We start from the raw sequence: 21,241 nt of genomic DNA, 5'->3' as shown, positions 1-21,241 counted from the left end.
CAGAAGAAAATAGATATTTGTGCTTAAAAAATAGCATAAAACAGGGGGAAAAAAAACACAGCAAGATCCTCCAGAAAGCAGAGAGGAGATCATCTATAAATAGCCTAGGCAGGCTCCCAACACATGACAATGAAGTGCACCCAGTGTCTCTCTTTAGCATCTCGAAATTCCTTTTTTCTGCATCCATGACGAAATCCAAACGCTCTTGCACGGCTGCCCCCAGCTTCCTCACCACCACAGCTCCTGCTGCTTTATATCTCTGCTCCTCCACTCCAGCCAAAGCCTTGTGTCACCTCCTCTCCCAGGCTTGCCTACGCTGCTCCACCCACACCTTTATGATAATGAACATCACACTCCTCCTTGACTCGTTCTTTCCATAATGTTCTGTAGCCTTGGAGCAAGCTGATTATAGGTCCAAAGCTGTTCCATCCTCTCAGCTTCCAAACAAGCACTCTTCACCTTCCACATCCTCCTCAAAGCACTTCTCAAAGTATTCCAAAATTGCTTCTTGCTGGTTGCTGCTCTCACCACTGTTGCCTTGTTCACGGAGTTCTACCTTTGCAACTGCTCCTGAGCTTCAGATCACAGCCCTGCTGCTCCAGGGTTATCACTGGTGACTAAGTGGCTACATGCAGTGCTCCTCTACCCATCCACCACAAAATCCCAGCATGGGGGGGTTGGAAGGGACTTCTGGAGATCATCCACTCCAACCCTCCAGATAAAGCAGGGGCACCACAGCAGCTTGCCCAGCATCACAGTGGCCAGCTGAGTTTGGAAGCTCTCCTGAGAAGCAGACTCCACAACCTCTCTGGGCAGCCTGCTCCAGGCCTCCAGCACCCTCACACCAAGCAAGTTCCTCCTCATCTTCAGGTGGACCCTCCTGGCTTCCAGTTTGTGCCCAGTGCCCCTTGTGCTGTCCCTGGGCACCACTGAGCAGAGTCTGGTCCCAGCCTCTTGCCCCCCACAGCTCCTTTAGCTCTTGCTGAGCATTGCTCAGCTCCCCTCTGGGGCTGCTCTTCTGCAGGCTCCACAGCCCCAGGGCTCTCAGCCTTTCCTCCTCACAGAGATGCTCCAGGCCCCTCAATATCTTTGGAGCCTCTGCTGGACTCTCTGTAGTAGTTTTTTTGTCTCTCTTGAACTGGGGAGCCCAGAACTGGATCCAGTGCTCCAGATGTGGCCTCACACTAACGAAGTTCCACTAGTTCATGGTCAAATAAATCTTATGTTAATATATCACACCAAGCAGGTATCACATGGTGGACAGCATCAGACCTTCTTTCTTTATGATTTCTTCACAACTTCTTTCTTTCCATGCTCAAGATCAAAGGTTTGGTGTTGCCCATGACCAAGGCTCGAAGGCTACACCTCCAAAGATGTCTATGGCCATGGTTTGCAGGGAGATGATTGCACACAAGAGTCCCTGAAAGGAGGTTGGTCTCTTCTCACGTGCAAAAAGTGACAGGAGAAGAGGAAATGGCCTCAAGTTGCACCAAGGGAAGTTCAGATTGGATATTAGGAACAATTTAGTCACAGAAAGGGTTCTCAGGCACTGGACCAGGCTGCCCAGGGAGGTGGTGGAGTCATGTATTGGGTTTGGGCTGAGCTGGAGTTAATTCTTCATCCCTGCAGATCTATAAAATGTGTGGTTGTGGTGCTGAGGGACATGGTTTGGTGGCAGTGGCTTGGCAGCAGTGCTGGGCCTGTGAGCTCTAGGTGAGGGGCTGGACTTGATGATCTCAGAGGTCTCTTCCAACCTCAACAGTTCCATGATTCTGTCCTCCTAAGCACACATTTATTCCCACGATATCCTTACTACAACAGCCAGAGGATCTCTTCAGAGATCTCCAGAGCTGCAGATGTAAACTCTCACGTGGGAAAGGCTCTGGGAGAAGTGAGAAATTTAGGAAGCCCTTTCCAAAGCAGGGTCTTGAAAGCACAGGTCTGTTGTGATGCAAATAAAGCAACAGCCAGAAGGGCACAGTCAGCAAAAGTTGACAGAGAAGCTAAAAATAAAGGTGGGGCAAAAGGGAGACATTTGAGTCAATGTATGTGCTGTAGAAATTTAGGGCATGATTCATTAGCCCAAAAAGAATCTGAACACCCTCTGCAGCTATTTTCAAGGAGATCCATGCATAATTGATGTGGAACAAGAGTGGGCTGCGATTTCCCCCCACACTGCTCTGGCATAAATTACACCAGCTTGTAATTCATCACACTTCTGTTTCTCCTGCATGGAAGTGGTAACCTCTCACTTAAAGATCATGGAAAACAGAGTCCTCTGAAAAAAAAAAGGAAGGTGAAAGAACCAAGGGTGATGGAGCACTGGAGCAGGCTGCCCAGAGAGGTTGTGGAATCTCCCCGGAGAGACTGAAAAGCCTTGGGTTATCAAAATGCATTGTGTGTGTGAACCTAAAGCAGTAGTGAGACACAGGGACAGTCCCTGCTGTCTGGAGAAATAAACGGGAAAAGGATGCATTATATAAGCTGGGAGAATCACAGAGAATCACAGAATGTTAGGGGTTGGAAGGGACCTTGAAAAATCATCAAGTCCAATCCCCCTGCCAGTAGAGTAGGTCACACAGGAATGCATCCAGGTGAGTTCTGAATGTCTCCAGAGAGGGAGACTCCACAACCCTCCCTGGGCAGTCTGCTCCAGTGTTCCACCACCCACCCAGGGAAAAAATTTTTCCTCCTGTTTCCATGGAACTTCCTATGCCTCAACTTCCACCATTGCTCCTTGTGCTGGCATTGGACATCATCCAGCAGAGCCTGGCTCCAGTCTCTGGGCACTCACCCTGCACATCTTTATCAACAGCAATGAGGTCACCCCTCAGGCTCCTCCTCTCCAAACTAAAGAGCTCTCAGCTCCATCATACTCTTCTCATAAGGAAGATGTTCCACTCCCCTAATCATTTTTATGGCTCTGTGCTGGACTCTCTCAAGCAGTTCCCTGAGGTCCTTCTTGAACTGCAAGGCCCAGAACTGGACACAATACTCCAGATGCAGCCTCAGCAGGGCAGAGTAGAGAGGGAGGAGAACCTCTCTTGACCTACTGACCACAGCCCTTCTCATACACCCCAGGATGGCATTGGCCTCCTTGGCCACAAGAGCACCTTGCTGGCTCATGGTCATCCTTCCATCCGTTAGGACCACCAGGTCCTTTTCCCCTTCACTGCTCTCCAACAGAGAAAGAGTTGCTAGTTAAGGACTGAAACCATCAGTCCGGAGAATGACCACCACCAACCCACAGATTTCAGCATGGACCAAATTCAAGTGAAACCAGATGAAGATTGCAGCCAGAATATTGCTTATTTCTGTGCAAGAAAAGATGTCATAACCCAGAAGCAAGCAGCACAGAGCTGTCAGAACCCAGCACTCAAAGAAACTCACACTTCCCAACATCAAATCTCTTCTTTACAACATAAAGAGGTTTCCCCCAAACCTGTGAGGCTCATCGTCAGGACTGTCAAGGAAACAGAGTGCAAAGAGGCTTAGAATGCAGAGGGAATGTGACTGGAGTGTAGCTACTCAGAGGTATTTTTACTCCAGTACCTTCAAGTGTTTAACTCACAGCATCCCAGATCTCACTGTCAAGAGTCAGGGCTGGGCTGGCCACAAGAAGAGTGCCAGAGGCTCTCCATGAAGCCCTCTGCCTTCACTAAGCAAAGAGAAAGGGAAGAAGGGAGAGAGGCTGATGGGCTGGGAAAGAAACTCAACCAGCTGGGATGGAAAGAAGAACAATGCCATGGAAGAGAGACAAAGAGACACAAACCAACATGGAACCCAACCCCTGAGGGCAATGCTGGCACCATTGGCACCACTGATGCTGGGGGCAGGCACTGGGCAAGTCCCAGACTGGACTCAGCAGCAGATGGGAACTGGATTCAGGAGCTGGATTCTGGAACTGCATTCAGGAACACAGGGATGGGGATGGAAGAGTCCTGCTGGGACACCAGCCAGGCAAGAAGAGGCTTGGCCCTGGGCATCCCTCAGCTTGCTCCTGAAGATGCCCTCCATGGGCTGCAATCCCTTGTTGGGCACTTGAGGCTCCCCTGTCCTGGCTGCTTCTCCCCACAGCTGCCACCTCTGCCTTGCTGCCCCCCAAGCTGTGGCACAAGTTGTGGCAGTGCCCTTGGTGTGCAGAGGAGCAAGGCTCAGGCAGAGCCTTTCTGCAGCCAGCCCTTGGCAGGACCTCTCCCCATCAGCTTCTCCCTGCTAGAAGCAGCCCCTGGCTGTGCCACCCTGCCCTGAACTTCAGCAAGTGCCTCACTGAGCAGAGCCTGAGCTGGGCAGTGCCAGCCCTGACCAGAATCAGCTCTGTCTCAGAGGAGGACAATGCCCTTAGTGTCCTGGGTTGTATCACAGCCTGGAAGCCTCAGAGCAATGTGCTGGCACAAATTCAGTGATTTAATGCTCTGGGCACCAACTGGCCCCCTCAGTAAAAGGTTGTTCAATTGGGAATTCAGGAGCCCTGCTGAGAAGTGCTCTCCTGCTGTGTGTTTGCACAGTTTTAGGGCAGCCTTCCTCATTTCCAGCATCTCCTGAGGGTGTGGGGTTGGGCTGTCTTGTCTCCACATCCTGGACTGGGAGAATATTAGAAAGAAATTCTTTGCAGTGAGGGTGGTGAGACACTGGAACAGGTTGTCCAGGGAGGTTATGGATGCTCCCACCCTGGAGGTGTTCAAGGCCAGACTGGATGAGGCCCTGAGCAACCTGGGCTGGTGGGAGGTGTCCCTGCCCATGGCAGGGGGGTTGGAACTGGATGACCTTTAAGGTCCCTTCCAGCCCAAACCATTCTCTGAGTCTATGATCTGGGCAGGCTGGGGTGGATCTTAGAGCTGGCTGATTCTTGGCTTTTGACTTCTGTGAGCCCAGAAATGCTGATGTGGAAATCTCTCTGCTTTCTCTTCTAGCATGGAAGAGCTGAGGGAAAATCTTGAAGATGCTCTAAAGATGGAACTGTTTCTGCTCTGCCTCACAACTGGCCAAAAATGAATTATTTTAAGCCTCACCTTCTGCAGTGGCATTCCCAAAGGCCTTGCCACAGCCTTTCACATCAGAGCTGCCCCCAGCACCTCATCATTCTTGACTGGGTCTGGTCCAACATGCTGTTGTTGGTCAGACTCTCTTAACACAGTTTTTATATCATCTCTGAACTGTCCAATTATCTGCCACTGATGATCAAAATCACCTTCTGATGGAGTGACTCAGGGGGTTGAGCAAGCTGACCTTTAACCCAAAGCATTCTATGATTCTCTGTTTGGTTTTATTGTATTTGACTGTTGGTCAAAACCTGTCCTTCACAGGAGATCTTAACATTGCAAGTGGCTGAAGAAGTTCCCATTTACATTTTGTTTTGCCAAGGCTCTGCTTTAGCAATTCTTAAGGCAGAATTTTGAATATGATACCGAATCAATGAATCATGGAATTGTTGGGAAGAGATCTTTAAGATCACCAAGTCCAACCACTAACCCAGCACTGCCAGGTCACCACTAAACCATGGCCCTCAGCACCACATCTCCATGGCTTTGAAATCCCTCCAGGAACAGGGACTCTACCACTGCCCTGGGCAGTCTGGGCCAGGTCCTCAGAACCCTTTTTGGGAAGAAATTGTTCCTCATGTCCAACCTAAACCTCCTCTGGCACAACTTGCAGCCATTTCCTCTCATCCTATGACTTGTTACTCAGGAGAAGAGACCAACCCCCACCTCACTCCAGCCTCCTTTCAGAGAGCTGGAGAGAACCAGAAGGTTTCCCCTCAGCATCCTTTTCTCCAAGCCAAACAACCCCAGGTCCCTGAGGTGCTCCTCATAAGCTTTGTGCTGCTGTGCTCTCACTTGACAGACATCAGACTCTCCTCCAGAACCCTGAAACCACCAGAAAGGAGTTCAGAAGCTATATTTTGCAGCTCTGTGGGTCACCCAAGACCTAAGGATTTCAGGAGAAATCTATTTCTGTATCTGCCATGTTCTTTTCCACGCAACAGAAAGATATTTTGGCAAGGAGAGGTTTGGACTCCCATGTAATCAGCTCTGCTTCTTCCATATTCAGCAGAGACAATGGCGTGGGGGCTGTGTTTGACACAAGCCCGTTGGTGTCCATAGAAACTGTGTGACAGCAGAAGCAGGCAGAGCCTGAGCATGGCTGGAGCTCCTCAGAGCTGCTGCCACGGCTCTGGCAGGCGGTGCTACGCTAAAGTGCCCAACGGGGGCCCTGCACAGCCTGGGACCCTGCACGAAAAGGCACTGGTGGGATTGTGAGAGGCTGGTGGGAGGTGGCAATGGGGCTGCCCAGCCGGGTACAAACCTGATCCATGCAGTGTTGCACAGGGAAGTATTGACCCATCTGAATTAGAGGGGTTGGAAAGGGCCTCTGGAGATCATTGGGTCCAACCCCCGCCTTCTAAAGCAGGAGCACCTAAGGCAGGTCCCACAGGAACACATCCAGACCCTTTACCATGAGGGAGCTCCATGGAAACAGGAGGAAGAATTATTTCCCTGTGAGGGTGACAGAACACTGGAACAGGCTGCCCAGGGGGGTTGTGGAGCCTCCCTCTCTGGAGATATTCAAGACCCACCTGTGTGACCTGCTCTGGGTGATCCTGCTCTGGCAGGGCGGTTGGACTGGAAGATCTCTCAAGGTCCCTTCCAGCCCCTAACATCCTGTGATTCTGTCATTCTGTGGTGGAACAGTGGAACAGGTTGCCCAGGGAGGTGGTTAGGGCCCCATCCCTGGAGATATTCAAGGCGAGGCTGGACAGGGCTCTGGGTGACCTGATCTAGTTGAGGGTGCCCCCGCTTACTGCACTAGATAATTTTGGAAGTCCCTTCCAACACAAACCATTCTATGATTCCATGGGTCAATACTTCCCTGTTTTCCACAGATCCCATTCTATGATTCAGATGAGTCAACACCTCCCCGTGCAGCAGTGCATGGCTCAGGTGGATGAGTTTCAGGGGTCACACCAGAACAACTCATTGCAGCAAACCCCCCCGGTGCCTACAAGGAGACAGACAGCCCCCAGCTAGCAGCAACGGCCAGCTCCTATCTCGGATTGGGACCTATGCTGCTGGTGCTATTCACGTCTGCCTTCCCTTCGGTGACTTGAGGCTATTTTAAAAACGAAACCTCGTCACCATGGAGACCATAAGCCAGGCCAGCACAGCTGCCGGGGAGCAGGACAGCGGAGTTCTGCAGCGCAGGATTCCAAAGGCTCCTCCCTCTGGCGGAGCCGCGCCGGTGACTCCAGCAAACAGCACACGGAGGATGCTGCTGATCCGCTTGGCTGTCACCTAGCAGATCCCTGGGGATCTGAGGAGCTGCTTCTTGTGCTCCAGAAGCCACTAGCAGACAGCCTGCAGCAGCTAGGACGGCCGGCACGCCGAGGAGGTGAATCACGTCCCACTCCCAAGCGCCGTGCCGGCCACGCTCACCCGGCCCCGAGGACGCGGCGAGGGAGGCCAGGGAACCTGAAAGGCTTTCAGTACTGAAAGGGGACTACAAGAAAGCTGGGGAGGGATGCTTTACAACAGCTTGTAGGATGAGGGGCAACGGATTTGAGCTGGAAGACGGGAGATTTAGACTGGAAATCTTCCTAATCAGGAAGAAATTCTTTCCAGTGAGGGTGGTGAGACACTGGAGCAGGTTGTCCAGGGAGGCTGTGGATGCCCCTCCCTGGAGGTGTTCAAGGCCAGGCTGGATGAAGCCAGTTTATTAGTTTCCTTAATTGCTCTGCTCCACCTCTGAGGATTCCAGGTCTCCCTTATATTTGAAGACTAACTTTTATTTTAACCCATTAGCCATAACTTCTTCTTGTGGAATCTCCCTCTCTGGAGATATTCAAGACCCACCTGGAGGAGTAGGATCCTGTGTGACCTGCTCTGGGTGATGCTGCTCTGGCAGGAGGGTTGGACTGGATGATCTCTCGAGGTCCCTTCCAGCCCCTGACAATCTGTGATTCTGTGATTCTTTTTAACACATTAGCCATTTTTGTTTGCAGCTGGAGCAATCATTAGGAGAGAGCTGTTTGCTTACCCAGTTCATTACACCCACATTTGAGGTCCCTTCCAACCCCCACCATGCTGGATTCTGTGGGCTCTGGAGCCTGTTGGTGCTCTCCTGTGCTCACCAGCTGCAGTTGCACAACCAGAAGGACAACTTCTCCTCCTTGAGTAATCTGGTCTAGTGGAAGGTGTCCCTGCCCATGGCAGGAGGGCTGCAACTGGATGATCTTGAAGGTCCCTTCCAACTCAAAGCATTCTGTGAACCTGCCTAAGAGGGTGATAAACGTCTCCAAGCACCAGCAAAACCACAAGTGGGGGGGGGGGAGGGGGAGGGTTTGTTTGGAGAGGATGCAATCACCACCAGGCTTTGCTTGCAAAACAGACAGGCAAGCACCAAGTCGTTTTCCTTCCCTAACGCAGCGCTAAGTGGGAAGGTAATTGGAGATTTAATTAGTGCATTAAGAAACACTCAATTAAGCTTGCTGGTGACACAGAGATACACAGCTCTGCTGGCTTTCCAGAAGAAGAAACAAAAGCCACACGAGACTTAGACTTCATAGCCAGATGAAGTAAGTGATGGCAGGATTGGGGAGAGAAGCCAACTTCCCTACTCCCTGTTTTATAAGCAACAAATCCATTTACGCTGCCTGCTGCTGGTGTTTCAGTCTGGTGAAGATTGTCCCCCACTCATCCCTCCCCCCACCTTCCAACCATGCAAGGAGGAACAGAAGAAAGGTAGGATTTTGGAGCACCTGAGATCAAAGCAGCATCATTAGATCATGGAATCGTAGGAGACTGGGACTGGAAGGGACCTTCAGTCATCACTGAGTCCAATTCCCCTGGCAAAGCAGAGCCACCTAGGGCAGGCTGCACAGGAATGCATCCAGATAGGTCTTGAAAGTCTCTAGAGGAGACTCCACAACCTCTCTGGGGAGCCTGTCCCACGGCTCCAGCACCCTCACATCAAAGCATTTTCTCCTCATCTTCAGATGTAACCTCCTGGGTTCCAGTTGGTGCCTGTTGCCCCTTGTCCCGATAAAAATCTCTAAGATCACTGAAGAATTTAGCCTAGGCACTAATTCAGGTTTACCCCAAAGCTTAACATGTTTTCATCACTCAAAAGGATCATAGAAACAGAATTTTTTCAGTTGGAGAAGACCTCTAAGATCATTGAGTCCAACCATCAACCCAACACCACCATGACCATTAAACTCTGTCCCAAAGTGCCATGGCCACAGGTTTCTGGAATACCTCCAGGGATGGGGACTCCACCACCTCCCTGGGCAGCCTGTTCCAATGCCTGACCACTCTTGCAGCAAAGAAATTGTTTCTCATCTCCAACCTAAATCTCCCCTGGTGCAATTTCAGGCTATTTCCTCTTGTTCTATCACCTAATAGAGAAGAGCCCAACCCCCACCTGGCTCCAACCTCCTTTCAGGCAGTTGTAGAGAACAATGAGGTCTCCCCTCAGCCTCCTCTTCTTCAGATGAAACATCCCCAACTCCCTCAGCTGCTCCTCACCAGCCCTGTTCACCAGACCCTTCTCCAGGTTTGTTGCCCTTCTCTGGATCTGTTCCAGCCTCTCAATGTCCTTCTTGGAGTGAGGAGCCCAAAGCTGAAGCCAGGATCAGAGGTGTGGCCTCACCAGTGCCCAGTACAGGGACACAATCCCTACTCCTGCTGGCTACAAGAGTGATTTAAGAAGAAGGGCATCTTAAAAGGCTGTCACGCTGCTGCTGTGCAGCCAAGGCTGTTGTTCTTAGGAGAAAAGGTTGACTCTTTTATTCACCTCTCAAATGCTTTAAGAGTTCCTAAACACTGCATGGAGAGAAGTCAGGCTCCAGCCCTGTGTCAGAGGGATAATCATCTTCTGTGGCAGTAAGTTATATTTTAGAGATTAATGACTCATCAGAGAACTGAGCTCATCCTGGTAAATCACTGCCACCCCAGGCTGCTCCTCTGCAGAGAGCTATTTTATCAATCTCATCAGCCTTTGCTTTTGAGAAACACCTGCCTCACACAACCACAGAGTTGTTTGCTTTGGAAAAGACCTCCAAGACCATCCAGTCCAACCTTCAACCCAACACCACCATGGCCCGAAGTGCCCTGGCCACATGTTTCTGGAACACCTCCAGGAATGGTGACTCCACCACCTCCCTGGGGAACCTTCATTGCATACCGAGGTTGGTATGGACCACACTGCTCAGCACCATCCAGAAAACCTGAATGACTAAAGTCTCAAGGTCATCAGGTGAGGGCTGATTTCATTCTGAGGAAAATCATTTAAAGTCAACAGCCATCAGAACCGAAGGAAGAAATCAAGTAAAAGTTACAAAGTTTGTTAAGAAATGGTCACTGACGCTGCCTACATCAGAGGTTGTGGATGTCCCCTCCCTGGAAGTCTTCAAGGCCAGACTGGTTGAGGTTTTGAGCAACTAGATCTAGGAAGATGTCCCTGCCCATGGCAGGGGAGTTGGTCTAGATGATCTTTAAGGTCCCTTCCAACCATCTGATCACTGGTAAATGAAGACCAAACATTGATTCCTCCCTACTTCAGATCAGCAAAAACTAGCAACTATGAAACTCAGTCACAGTATCACAGTCTCAGAGTGTATCAGAGGTTGGAAGGGACCTCCAGAGATCATCAGCTCCAACCCCCCTGCCAGAGCAGCATCACTTAGGGGAGTCTGCACAGGAATGCATCCAGGTGGGGTTGGAAAGGCTCCAGAGAAGGAGACTCCACAACCCCCTGGGCAGCCTGTTCCAGGGCTCTGTCACCCTCACTGCAAAGAAGTTTCTCCTCATGCTGAGCTGAAATCTTCTCTGCTCAAGTTTGACCCCATTGGTCCTTGTCTGATCGCTGTGCACCACCCAAAAGAGCCTGGCCCCCTCCCCTTGACACCCACCCCTCAGCTATTGAGAGCCATTGATCAGATCCCCTCTCAGGCTTCTCTTCTCCAGACTAAACAGCCCCAGGGCTCTCAGGCTCTCTTCCCAGGGGAGATGCTCAAGTCCCCTAAGCATCCTGGGGGCTCTCTGTTGGACTTCTCTCCAGCAGGTCTCTGTCTCTCTTGAACTGGGGAGCCCCAAACTGGACACAGGATTGCAGCTGTGGTCTCAGCAGGGCAGAGTAGAGAGGTAGAAGAACTTCCCCAGCCCTGCTGGACACCTTTCTTGCTGCACCCTAGGATCCCATTGGCTCTCTTGGCCACCAGAGCACATTGTTGTTCCATGCAGAACTTGCTGTCCACCAGCACTCCAAGGTCTTGCTCTGTGGAGCTGCTTTCCAGCAGGGCAGCCTCTAACCTGTCCTGGTGCCTGTTGTTATTGCTCCCCAGATGCAGGACCCTGCACTTGTCCTTATCAAACTTGATGAGGTTTGCCTGCAGCCAGCTCTCAGCCTGTCCAGGTCACATTGGATGGCAGCACAGCCTGAGGGGTGTCAGCCAACCCCCCCAGTGCTGCATCATCAGGAACTTGCTAGGGGTACTCTCAGTGCCCTCAGCCAGGTGGTTGATAAAGATATTGAACAAAACTGGACCCAGTACCAATCCCTGGGGGACCCAGCACTGATCCCTGGACTTCAGGCCAGGTTTTGCTCTTGGGAACATCAGAGTAGATCATTAAGCTAACATCTGCCAGAGTCAATGAGTGACCTTGTCTGCTTTGCATCCACAAAGGCACATTTGAGGTGGCAGCTGGACAGCTCCATGGCCCATGTGCCAAGGCAAAGGTTTTCAGACTCCATAAATGACAAACAAGACTCAAACACCCTTAAAGCTCCCCAGATCTGACCTACAGCTATTTCTGCTTGACTAATGAAGATTTCTGACTGCAGATGCCAACATCCAGCTAGAGTCACAGAATCACAGAATGGTAGGGGTTAGAAGGGGCCTTTGGAGATCATCCAGTCCAACACCCTGCTAAAGCAGGATCACCTAGGATAGGTCACACAGAATCACATCCAGAAGGGTCTTGAAAGTCTCCAGAGAAGGAGGCTCCACAACCTCTCTGGGCACCCTGCTCCAGGGCTCCAGCTCCCTCACAGCGAAGTTTTTCCTCCTGTTGAGGTGGAACTTCCTGGGTTCCAATTTGTATCCATTCCCCAGGACACCACTGAAAAGAGACTAGCACTAGACTGGACTAGTCCACTGCTTGGTCCTTCAGGAAGGACACCACAATCCCACCTCCACACATACAGAAAATAAACTTCATCTGCAAACAAGACAACAAAACCCTTCTGGTTTTCTTTCCTTCTCCATATCACAAAGGGAAAATTCCAACAAGCATTGCCAGAGATGCCACACCAGGTGTGACCATGTCTGAGAAGAAAACTGACTTCTACCTTCATCTCTAAATGGAAGCAGCAAAAACGCCCTTGCAGTTTAAACTGGAACTTAATTTATTTCCTTCTGGAGATGATTTTCTAGAAGGTTACATGTGCTTGGACTGAACAGGTACACGTGGTGGCTTTCACCCAAGTCTGGCCTGAGCTGGAAAGGATTTAGAATGGTAGAATCTGATGAGGATGGAAGAGACCTTTGAGATCATCAAGTCCAACAGCTCACTTAGAGCTCACAATCCCACCACTACTCCTAAGCCACTGCCACTGCCCCACATCCCTCAGGACCACATCCACACGTCTTTTACATCTCTCCAGGGATGGTGACTCCACCACCACCTCCCTGGGCAGCCTGGCCCAGTGCCTGAGAACCCTTTCTGAGAAGACATTTTTCCTAATGTCCAACCTGAACTTCCCCTGGTGCAACTTGAGGCTGTTTTCTCCTGTCTTATCCCTTGTTGCATGTGAGAAAAGGCCAACCCCCTCCTGGCTCCAGCCTCCTTTCAGGGAGTTGTAGAGAGCAATGAGGTCTCCCCTCACTCTCCTCTTCTTCAGACTAAATAAGCCCAGCTCCCTCAGCTGTTCCTCCAAAGACTTATGTCCAAGGCCCTTCACCAGCTTAGTTGCCCTTCTCTGGACATGCTCCATCACCTCAAGGTCCTTCTACTGATTGCATTGAGTCTTTCAAGAAGATTTCATCACAAGGCCCTGTGATACTGAAGAGCAAAGAACTCTTCTTCAACACACACCACCTCATGAAACTTAACTGCACAAAAGCTTCTTTAAATGAGGAAGGGAATGCTGAAGGGAGACCTAGAAGGAGATGTTCAGTCACACCTGTCCTAAGGGCTGTGGTTCAGTCAACAACAATGAGCAAAGAGCATCAACATTTCAGAGTGGGCAGATGTGCACTGCCATGAGGAGACACTCGATGAGTGAGGGGGAGGAGGAGGAAGGGAGACTGAATTTCCACCTCCAGCACCACACTACCCCTGTTCAGCCCAGCTCCAAGCATAGAAGTCCCTCTCTCAGATGCTGGCTGCTCCCTGGGAATGCCCACTCCTGTTAGGCTGATGGAGCCATTCACCATGTGTTGTCCTCCCTCCCAGAAGGGTGCTAGATCATGAAGAGAAATGGTTGATGACTTCTGGCACACCCACCTAGAGCTGCAGTCCCAGCCCTGATAACTCACCTGAGACCTTCTTCAGCAAAGAGCAGAGAGAGGAGTGTCACCCTTTACAGAATCCCCAAATCCCACATGGTGAGGGTTGGAAGGGACCTTTGGAGATCATCCAGTCCAGCCCCCTGCTAAAGCAGGGCACCCACAGCAGCTTGCCCAGCAGCACCATGGCCAGGTGGAGTTGGAATCTCTCCAGAGAAGGAGACTCCAAAACCTCTCTGGGCAGCCTGCTCCAGGCCTCCAGCACCCTCACACCAAGCAACTTTCTCCTCATCTTCAGATGGAACCTCCTGGCTTCCAGTTTGTGCCCATTGCCCCTTGTCCTGTCACTGGGCACCACTGACAAGAGTCTGGTCCCAGCCTCTTGCCCCCCACAGCTCCTTTAGCTCTTGCTGAGCGTTGCTCAGATCCCCTCTGGGGCTGCTCTTCTGCAGGCTCCACAGCCCAGGGACATGCCCAGAAGAGACACCAGTCAGCCTAGAGAGACCTTTCCTTCTCCATGCCATACCTATGGAGTTGGAGCTTCTACAAACACAGAGGCAGAAAGGTTGTTCCTCACACCAAACCCCCACTTCTGCCACCCTCACAGCAAAAAAGTTTCTCCTCTTCTTCAGATGGAACCTCCTGGGTTGCAGTCTGTGTCCCTTGCCCCTTGTGCTGTCACTGGGCACCAGTGACAAGAAGTGATGCTCTATCACAGCCTTTGGCTGACTGCTGCTGTTCTTCTCAGGTCACTTCACTTTCCTCAGCCACAGAAATGCCAACAAAACTCACAGGCAATGAAACTGATGCCACCAGAAGTCAAAAACTCAACTGGATGTACTCAGCAGTCACATCATGCCAGAAAAAAATGTTAGAAATACAAAAATCTTCCAGAAAGAAAAGAAAAGCCAACCCTGAGTGCTCATGACAGCAGTTTGCAGAATCCCAAGCATGTCTTCAGCTGCCCTACTTCTTGTCTTACAATTGACTTCTGTCCCTTCAGGGAGTGCTTCACTATAATTGAGCAGCAGCTGCCACGTCAGAGGAACGACTTTGGACACCCCTTCCTTGCTCAAGTAACAGCTTCAGTGCCAGCTTCACTCACAGCCTTGATTGTACTGCTGGAGACAGAGGTGCCCATCCAACGGCTTGGAACCTCCTCCACCCCAGGTCACTCTGGGACACCAGGGAGCTTACTCACTGGGTAGGGCTTTTTTTAATACCAGCCCACTGATTTCCAGCACACATCTCCCTGTTCCCACTCATCCATCACTCCATCCATGTCTTCCAGCACAGAGTCTCTATCTCTGGAGACATTTGAAACCCACCTGGATGTGTTCCTGTGTGACCTGCTTTAGGTGATCTTGCTTTGGCAGGTGATCTTCCAGAGGTCCTTTCCAACCCCTACCACTCTGTGATGCCTGCCAACTCCCCACACTCTTCAGTCTGGCGAAGAGCAGCCTGAGAGGAGACCTTCTCAATGCTGATCAAAGCTGGTGGGGCAACACCAAGAGTATTATGTCCAGTTCTGGGCACCTCAGTTCAAGAGGGACAGGGAACTACTGGGGAGAGTCCAGTGGAGGCTGCAAAGATGCTGAGGGGCCTGGAGCATCTCTGTGAGGAGGAAAGGCTGAGAGCCCTGGGGCTGTGGAGCCTGCAGAAGAGCAGCCCCAGAGGGGAGCTGAGCAATGGTCAGCAAGAGCTAAAGGAGCTGTGGGGGGCAAGAGGCTGGGGCCAGACTCTGCTCAGTGGTGCCCAGGGACAGCACAAGGGGCAATGGGCACAAACTGGAAGCCAGGAGGTTCCATCTGAAGATGAGGAGAAAGTTGTTTGGTGTGAGGGTGCTGGAGGCCTGGAGCAGGCTGCCCAGAGAGGTTGTGGAGTCTCCTTCTCTGCAGAGCTTCCAAAGCCACCTGGGCATTGTGATGCTGGGCAAGCTGCTGTGGGTGTCCTGCTTTAGCAGGGAGGTTGGAGTGGATGATCTCCAGAGGTGCCTTCTAAGCCCCACCATGCTGTGAGCCTGTGATAATGTAAAACTAAGTAAAGACTTTAAATCTGGGTGACCTGCTTCTCTCTTGACACAAAATGAAACCATTGACAATATTTCCATTGGTGTTTTGGGCTTGGGCAAGGAGCTGGTGACCATTTCTTAACAGACATGAGATTTCCAAGAAGGTTAAACTCTTTTGGAATATTTATTGCAAATCTTTCTGACAGAATTTCTGTGGTTTTCAAGTTATACCTACAACCACCACAACCTTACTTGAAGTTAACCCCTGGTATTAGGACTTATTTTCCCCACTTATGCTTCTAAAGCCTGATTGCCATCAGGGAAATCTTGACTATGGGAGAAGAGGACAGCACCACAGGACAGCTTGGACTGCTCTGTGTCTGCAGAGCTGAAATCTCAGAGGAAAACTAACCACAAAGGCTGAGAAAATGCCTCATTCAAGTTTTAAAGGAGCAGCTTAAACACCATTGTGGGAAGGCAACCACGAGCTGAATCACCTCATGGTGAGGAACATCACATGAAGTCCACAGGAAGGAGCAGTGAGACCCTCACCTCAGCACATCACCAACTCAGCCCCACTGAGGGTTGGAGAAAGGCAATCCCAGAGCTGGTTCTGCTGCTCACATAATTCAAATGAAATTCATAGATTCATAGAATCACAGAATGGGTTGGGTTGGAAGGCACCTTCAAGATCATCCACTTCCAACCCCCTGCCATGGGCAGGGACACCTCCCACTAGCCCAGGTTGCTCAAGGCCTCATCCAGCCTGGCCTTGAACACTTCCAGTGAGGGGGCATCCATGACCCTCCCTGGGCAACCTGTTCCAGTGTCTCACCATTCTCCTCACTGAGAGCCACCTCCCTTGCCTGTTTAAAAGCTCTCCAATTGTCACCTCAAAGCCAGAGCACTGTGTCGGCTGCCTTCTGATCTGCTGCGATAAGAAAGTTCTGCTGGGGATCAATGTGGATCATTTCTGTTTATTACTGAAATGGTATTGATCACAGAATCACAGAATATCTTTGGTTGGAAGAGACCTTCAAGATCATCCAGACTTCAACCCAGGACTGCAAGGTCACCATGGCATGGACCTGAATTCATATTGATGTGGAAAGCACAACCTTGTTCTCTGCCATGGGAGTGCAGACAAATGCTGGTGCTGGTGTGGATACACTGCTGGGACCTCGGGACTCATGGGCCGCAAGCATGATAGAAGGAAGAACATCCCACCATCCCATTTCCCTGTTGTTATTTGGCAGTGCCCCTCAAATCACAGACACATAGAATGGTTTAGGTTGGAAGGAACATTAAAGATCACCTAGTTCCAACCCCCCTGCCATGAGCAGAGACAAAGCAATCCCTTGACAGGGGAGATCAGAGGTCAGAGTGAGCCTCCCCATCCTCCCCAAACAGCACAACAGACAATCAGCCATTGGAGCACTCGCAGACCACCTCACGTCCCAAGACACAACACAGAAAAATACTCCCTGGGGGTGTTCAAAGTCAGGATGGATGGGACCTTGGGCAGCCTGGTTTAGTGGGAGATGCCCCTGCCCAGGGCAGGGGGGTCAGAACTGGCTGATCTTTAAGGTCCCTTCCAACCCAAACCATTCTATGGTTCTATGATGTAACACACATCAAGGTGTTCTGCAGGGGATGAGGAGTGAGATGCCACCTGTGTAACCCAGCCGTGATGCTCAGTGCATCTGTTGGAGGAGCCAGGCCCTTGCACACCATCAGCAGCCCTCTCTGGGTGCTGGTGTGAGAGCTTCCATGTGCAAAGTCTTCAGCCTTGCTCCCTCAGACACTGAGTACTCAGGATGATGTCGATTTTACCCTCCCTTTGCCTAAACCAAAAGCCTTCAGTTTCTGTGTGAGCATGGCATGAAACCACCTCTTGAGTCACAGAATCATAGAATCATCAAGCTGCTGAGGTTGGAAGAGACCTTTGAGATCATCACCTCTGACCACTTGCCTAGAGCTCATGATGCTGCTGCTAAGACCCTGCCACTAAACCACATCCCTCAGCACCACATCCACACACCTTTTATAGATGTCAAGGCATGGTGACTCCACAACCTCCCTTGGTAGCTTGGTCCAATGCCTGAGAACCTTTTCTGGGAAGACATTTTTCCCATTATCCAACCTGAACCTCCCTTGGCACAACTTGAAGCCATTGAAACCACACTTCTGACAAGCAGAAAGATTCTCCGGGACGCCTCCATGAAGGGCCCCCAGCAGCCTGCAGCATCTCCTCAGCCACCATGACAAGCTAGAACTCTCTTGTATTTCCTTATCCTTGCTTCACCTCTGAAGGTGGCTGAGCTCTCACTGAACATCAAATTCCTGCTGAGACTCTCACATCTCATCCTGCCTGGCAATGGAAACAAGAACTGCCAGCCCGACACCGCTGTGGTTCTGCTCGGCTGGTGGCAAGGAGACACCACACAGCAAAATCCACCCTCCCCTGGTTATTTCAGTCGACCTCACAATTTGCATGTCCTGAGCAAAAGACACTGCCACGCATGACAAGTGTCCCAAATTTTGTCAAGGGCCTGGTTCTGCTTTCCTTGAGCTGCTTTTTAACTGCTCCTCAGGAATCAGGGAGTGCTTGGGATACAGGTTTGTGCTCAAAGAGATGTTCTACCTCCTCTTATTTTAAAGCAGATTGATGGTATTTACTCTGAGGACCATCTTGAAGGTGAGAAAGTGACTCTTTGGGCAGACACAGGACCTTGGTCTGTATTTTGTTTTACTGGAGGACAGCTGGCAGGGAAGGGTGCAGGGACAGGAAAGCGGTAGGGATAGGAAGGGTGTAGGGATGGGAAAGGGGTAGGGATAGGAAGGGTGTAGGCATGGGGAGGTTGTGAGGACGGGAAGGGTGTAGGGATGGGAAAGGGGTAGGGATAGGAAGGGTGTAGGCATGGGGAGGGTGAGAGGATGGGAAGGGTGTGGGGATAGGAAGGTTTAGGGATGGGAAGGTTTAGAGATGGGAAGGGTGCAGGGAAGGGAAGGGTGCAGGGCTAGGAAGAGAGGAGGAAAGGGTGACTTTTAGCAGGAGGTTTCATCTAGATCACGAACGGCACTCCTGCAGTGCCAGGGGAAGCAGAGCTGCTGTATAATTAGCACCAAGCAGCCCCGAGCCCCAAGCTGAGCTGCTCCTGACACCTTGACAATGAGATTTTCCACTCAGAAGATCACCAGAGCCTGAGCTTCCTTTCTCTGAGCAAAGTCTACCCTCAGCGCATGGGGAGGAACGAGAAAACCAGCCCAGGGCTCAGATCGCAGCTCAGGCACCAAGGGAGAACACCATCCGCGGACTGAGCAGAATAAATCATGACTCCAGGGGGATTCTTCAGGCTCCTCTCCTAATCCCGGAGCTCTCTGGGACTGATAGTTTGAAGCCCAGCTCTGACCTGTGCCCAAACTCCCCTGGGTTCGCGCAGCAGAGGGGACAGGCACTGACCGCAACTTCTGTTCCCTCAGAGCCGGACCTTGAGCACCTCCCAACAGCGGCGCGGGCACCGAAATCGCCCCGGAGGCGGCGGTTTAGCAAAACAATTAAATCAATCCCTTAGGTGAGGGGGAAGGAGGAGGCCGGGCCCGCCGCCCGCCGCCCCCCGCCCAGCCCCGCCGGCCCTCACCTGCCGCAGGATGAAGCTGGTGGAGGTGGTGCTGCCGTCCGAACGCTTCAGCCGGCTTCTCCTCGTCGCCGTGCCCCTCGTCACCTGCCCCGGGGGAGGCCAAACACATCAAGGTCGCGTCGCCGCCACAGGAGCCACCGCGCCCGCCCTGCCCGCCCTCTCTCCCCCGCCGCCGCGCCCCGGGGCTGCACCCACCGCGGCCATGGCCGCCCAAGGATCGCCGCTCCCCTCTGGCCCCGGCCCCGCTCGCTGCCTGCGCCGACAGACACCCGAGCGCCTTGGGAAGGGCGAGGGCGGGCGGCAGGAGGGAGCGGAGAGAGTCGGGGAGGTGCCGGGCGGCCCCGGGGCGGGGCTGGGCCGGGCCGGGACACGCGTGGGCCCCTCCCCGGGGGAGCTCCGGCGGGAAGGAGCGCGGGAGGGGGGCGGCGCAGCACAGCCTCTGCCCTCAGTGCTGCGGGGCACTGCGTGCGGGCAGCGGGACAGCGGGAGGCTCCTGCCCCTCTGTCGGTGCGGGTGGGGCCACATCTGGAGCACTGGGTCCAGTGCTGGGCTCCCCAGTGCAAGAGAGACAGGAACTGAGAGAGAGAGTTCAGTGGAGGCTGCAAAGATGCTGAGGGGCCTGGAGCACCTCTGTGAGGAGGAAAGGCTGAGAGCCCTGGGGCTGTGGAGCCTGCAGAAGAGCAGCCCCAGAGGGGAGTTGAGCAATGCTCAGCAAGAGCTAAAGGAGCTGTGGGGGGCAAGAGGCTGGGGCCAGACTCTTGTCAGTGGTGCCCACGGACAGCACAAGGGGCAATGGGCACAATCTGGAACCCAGGAGGTTCCCATACCTGAAGAGGAGAAAGTTGTTTGGTGTGAGGGTGCTGGAGCCCTGGAGCAGTCTCCTTCTCTGCAGAGCTTCCAACCCCACCTGGCCATGGTCATCCTGGGCAAGCTGCTGTGGGTGCCCCTGCTGTAGCAGGGGGGTTGGTGTGGATGATCTCCAGAGGTCCTTTCCAACCCTGATTATGCTGGGATTCTGGGATGAGTTTTCTGCACTAGCGACCCTTCTTCCCTATCCTGGCTTTCTTGGACTTGACAGTGCTGGCTTAACGGTTGGACTTAATGACCTTAAAGGACTTCTAACCTCCCAGGGAGGTTGTGGACAGCCCCTCCCTGGAGGTATTCAAGGCCAGGTTAGATGAGGCCTTGAGCAACCTGGGCTAGTGAGAGGTGTCCCTGCCCACAGCAGGGGGGTTGACAATTAGATGACCTTTAAGGTCCTTTCCAACCTAAACCATTCTCTGACTTTTCCAACCTAAACAATTCCATGATTCTCTGTATCCCATAGAGGACCATAGCAGAGTGAACATGCAGACTACTATGGACCAGTACCAGCTTCTCAGTCCAGTTTCACCTCCTCACACTGAGGCTAAGCCAGAACTGCCATGACCACACCAACCCCAGTGGCACTCAACACCACCCAGTACTGATCAGCATTAATTTGCACCAACTACCAGTGACCAAGAGTGCTGAAATTTCCAGGGGATGGGGCAGAGAAGACAAACCAGGAGACCAAGTGAGTTCTTGGAAGTTCAGGAATAAATCTGGGGAAAAATTGTAAGCAGGACCTGGATTTCCTGCTTCCCACTCCTGTGCTTTAACTACAAGCACATTACACCTCCCACTGAAATGAATAAGAGGAGAAATGTGTGCCTCTTGGAGCTGATCTCACTTCTACACCAGCAAGCTCTGAGCATACACCTTTGGTGGAGGTCCAAAGCACAACAGAGCCAACGTTTCTTTCTCTGTCTTCCCATAGACACAAACTGCAGGGTTGGAGTTGGTTTTTTTTAATTCCTTGGATGAAATTAGGCAGCCTGGTTTCTTTGTCAAAGATGAATGTGGGTCAGGAATGCTGTAGTCTAAATTAGATTATTTTTAAATTCAGTTTAATCATTAAGTTGGTACTAGGAAGGGGTCCTTTGCTTTTAACGTCTACTTCAGTGTGACTCTGTGGTTGACTTCCTTGTTCAGAAACCCAACACCTTGTCTCATTTCATCAAGACTTAGCAATGTTTAGGTTGAGAACTGAAATGAGACACC

General features: G+C 51.8%; 1 protein-coding gene across 1 annotated transcript in view; it reads right to left on the bottom strand.

Annotated features, from left to right (window-relative positions):
• The window catches only part of CACNB4 (calcium voltage-gated channel auxiliary subunit beta 4), a 111,996-nt gene extending 92,633 nt beyond the window's left edge, over positions 1–19,363 (bottom strand). The window contains exons 1-2 of the mRNA XM_054381447.1: positions 19,355–19,363; positions 19,160–19,243 (exon numbers count right to left, since the gene is read on the bottom strand). Of these exons, the coding sequence (XP_054237422.1) occupies positions 19,160–19,243; positions 19,355–19,363 (93 nt within the window). The remainder of the gene's footprint in view (positions 1–19,159; positions 19,244–19,354) is intronic.
• Between the last annotated feature and the right edge of the window lie 1,878 nt (positions 19,364–21,241).

This window comes from Indicator indicator, chromosome 5, assembly GCF_027791375.1.
Source record: "Indicator indicator isolate 239-I01 chromosome 5, UM_Iind_1.1, whole genome shotgun sequence".
Classification (NCBI taxonomy): Eukaryota; Metazoa; Chordata; class Aves; order Piciformes; family Indicatoridae; genus Indicator; species Indicator indicator.
This window is presented reverse-complemented; position numbering and strand designations above follow the sequence as displayed.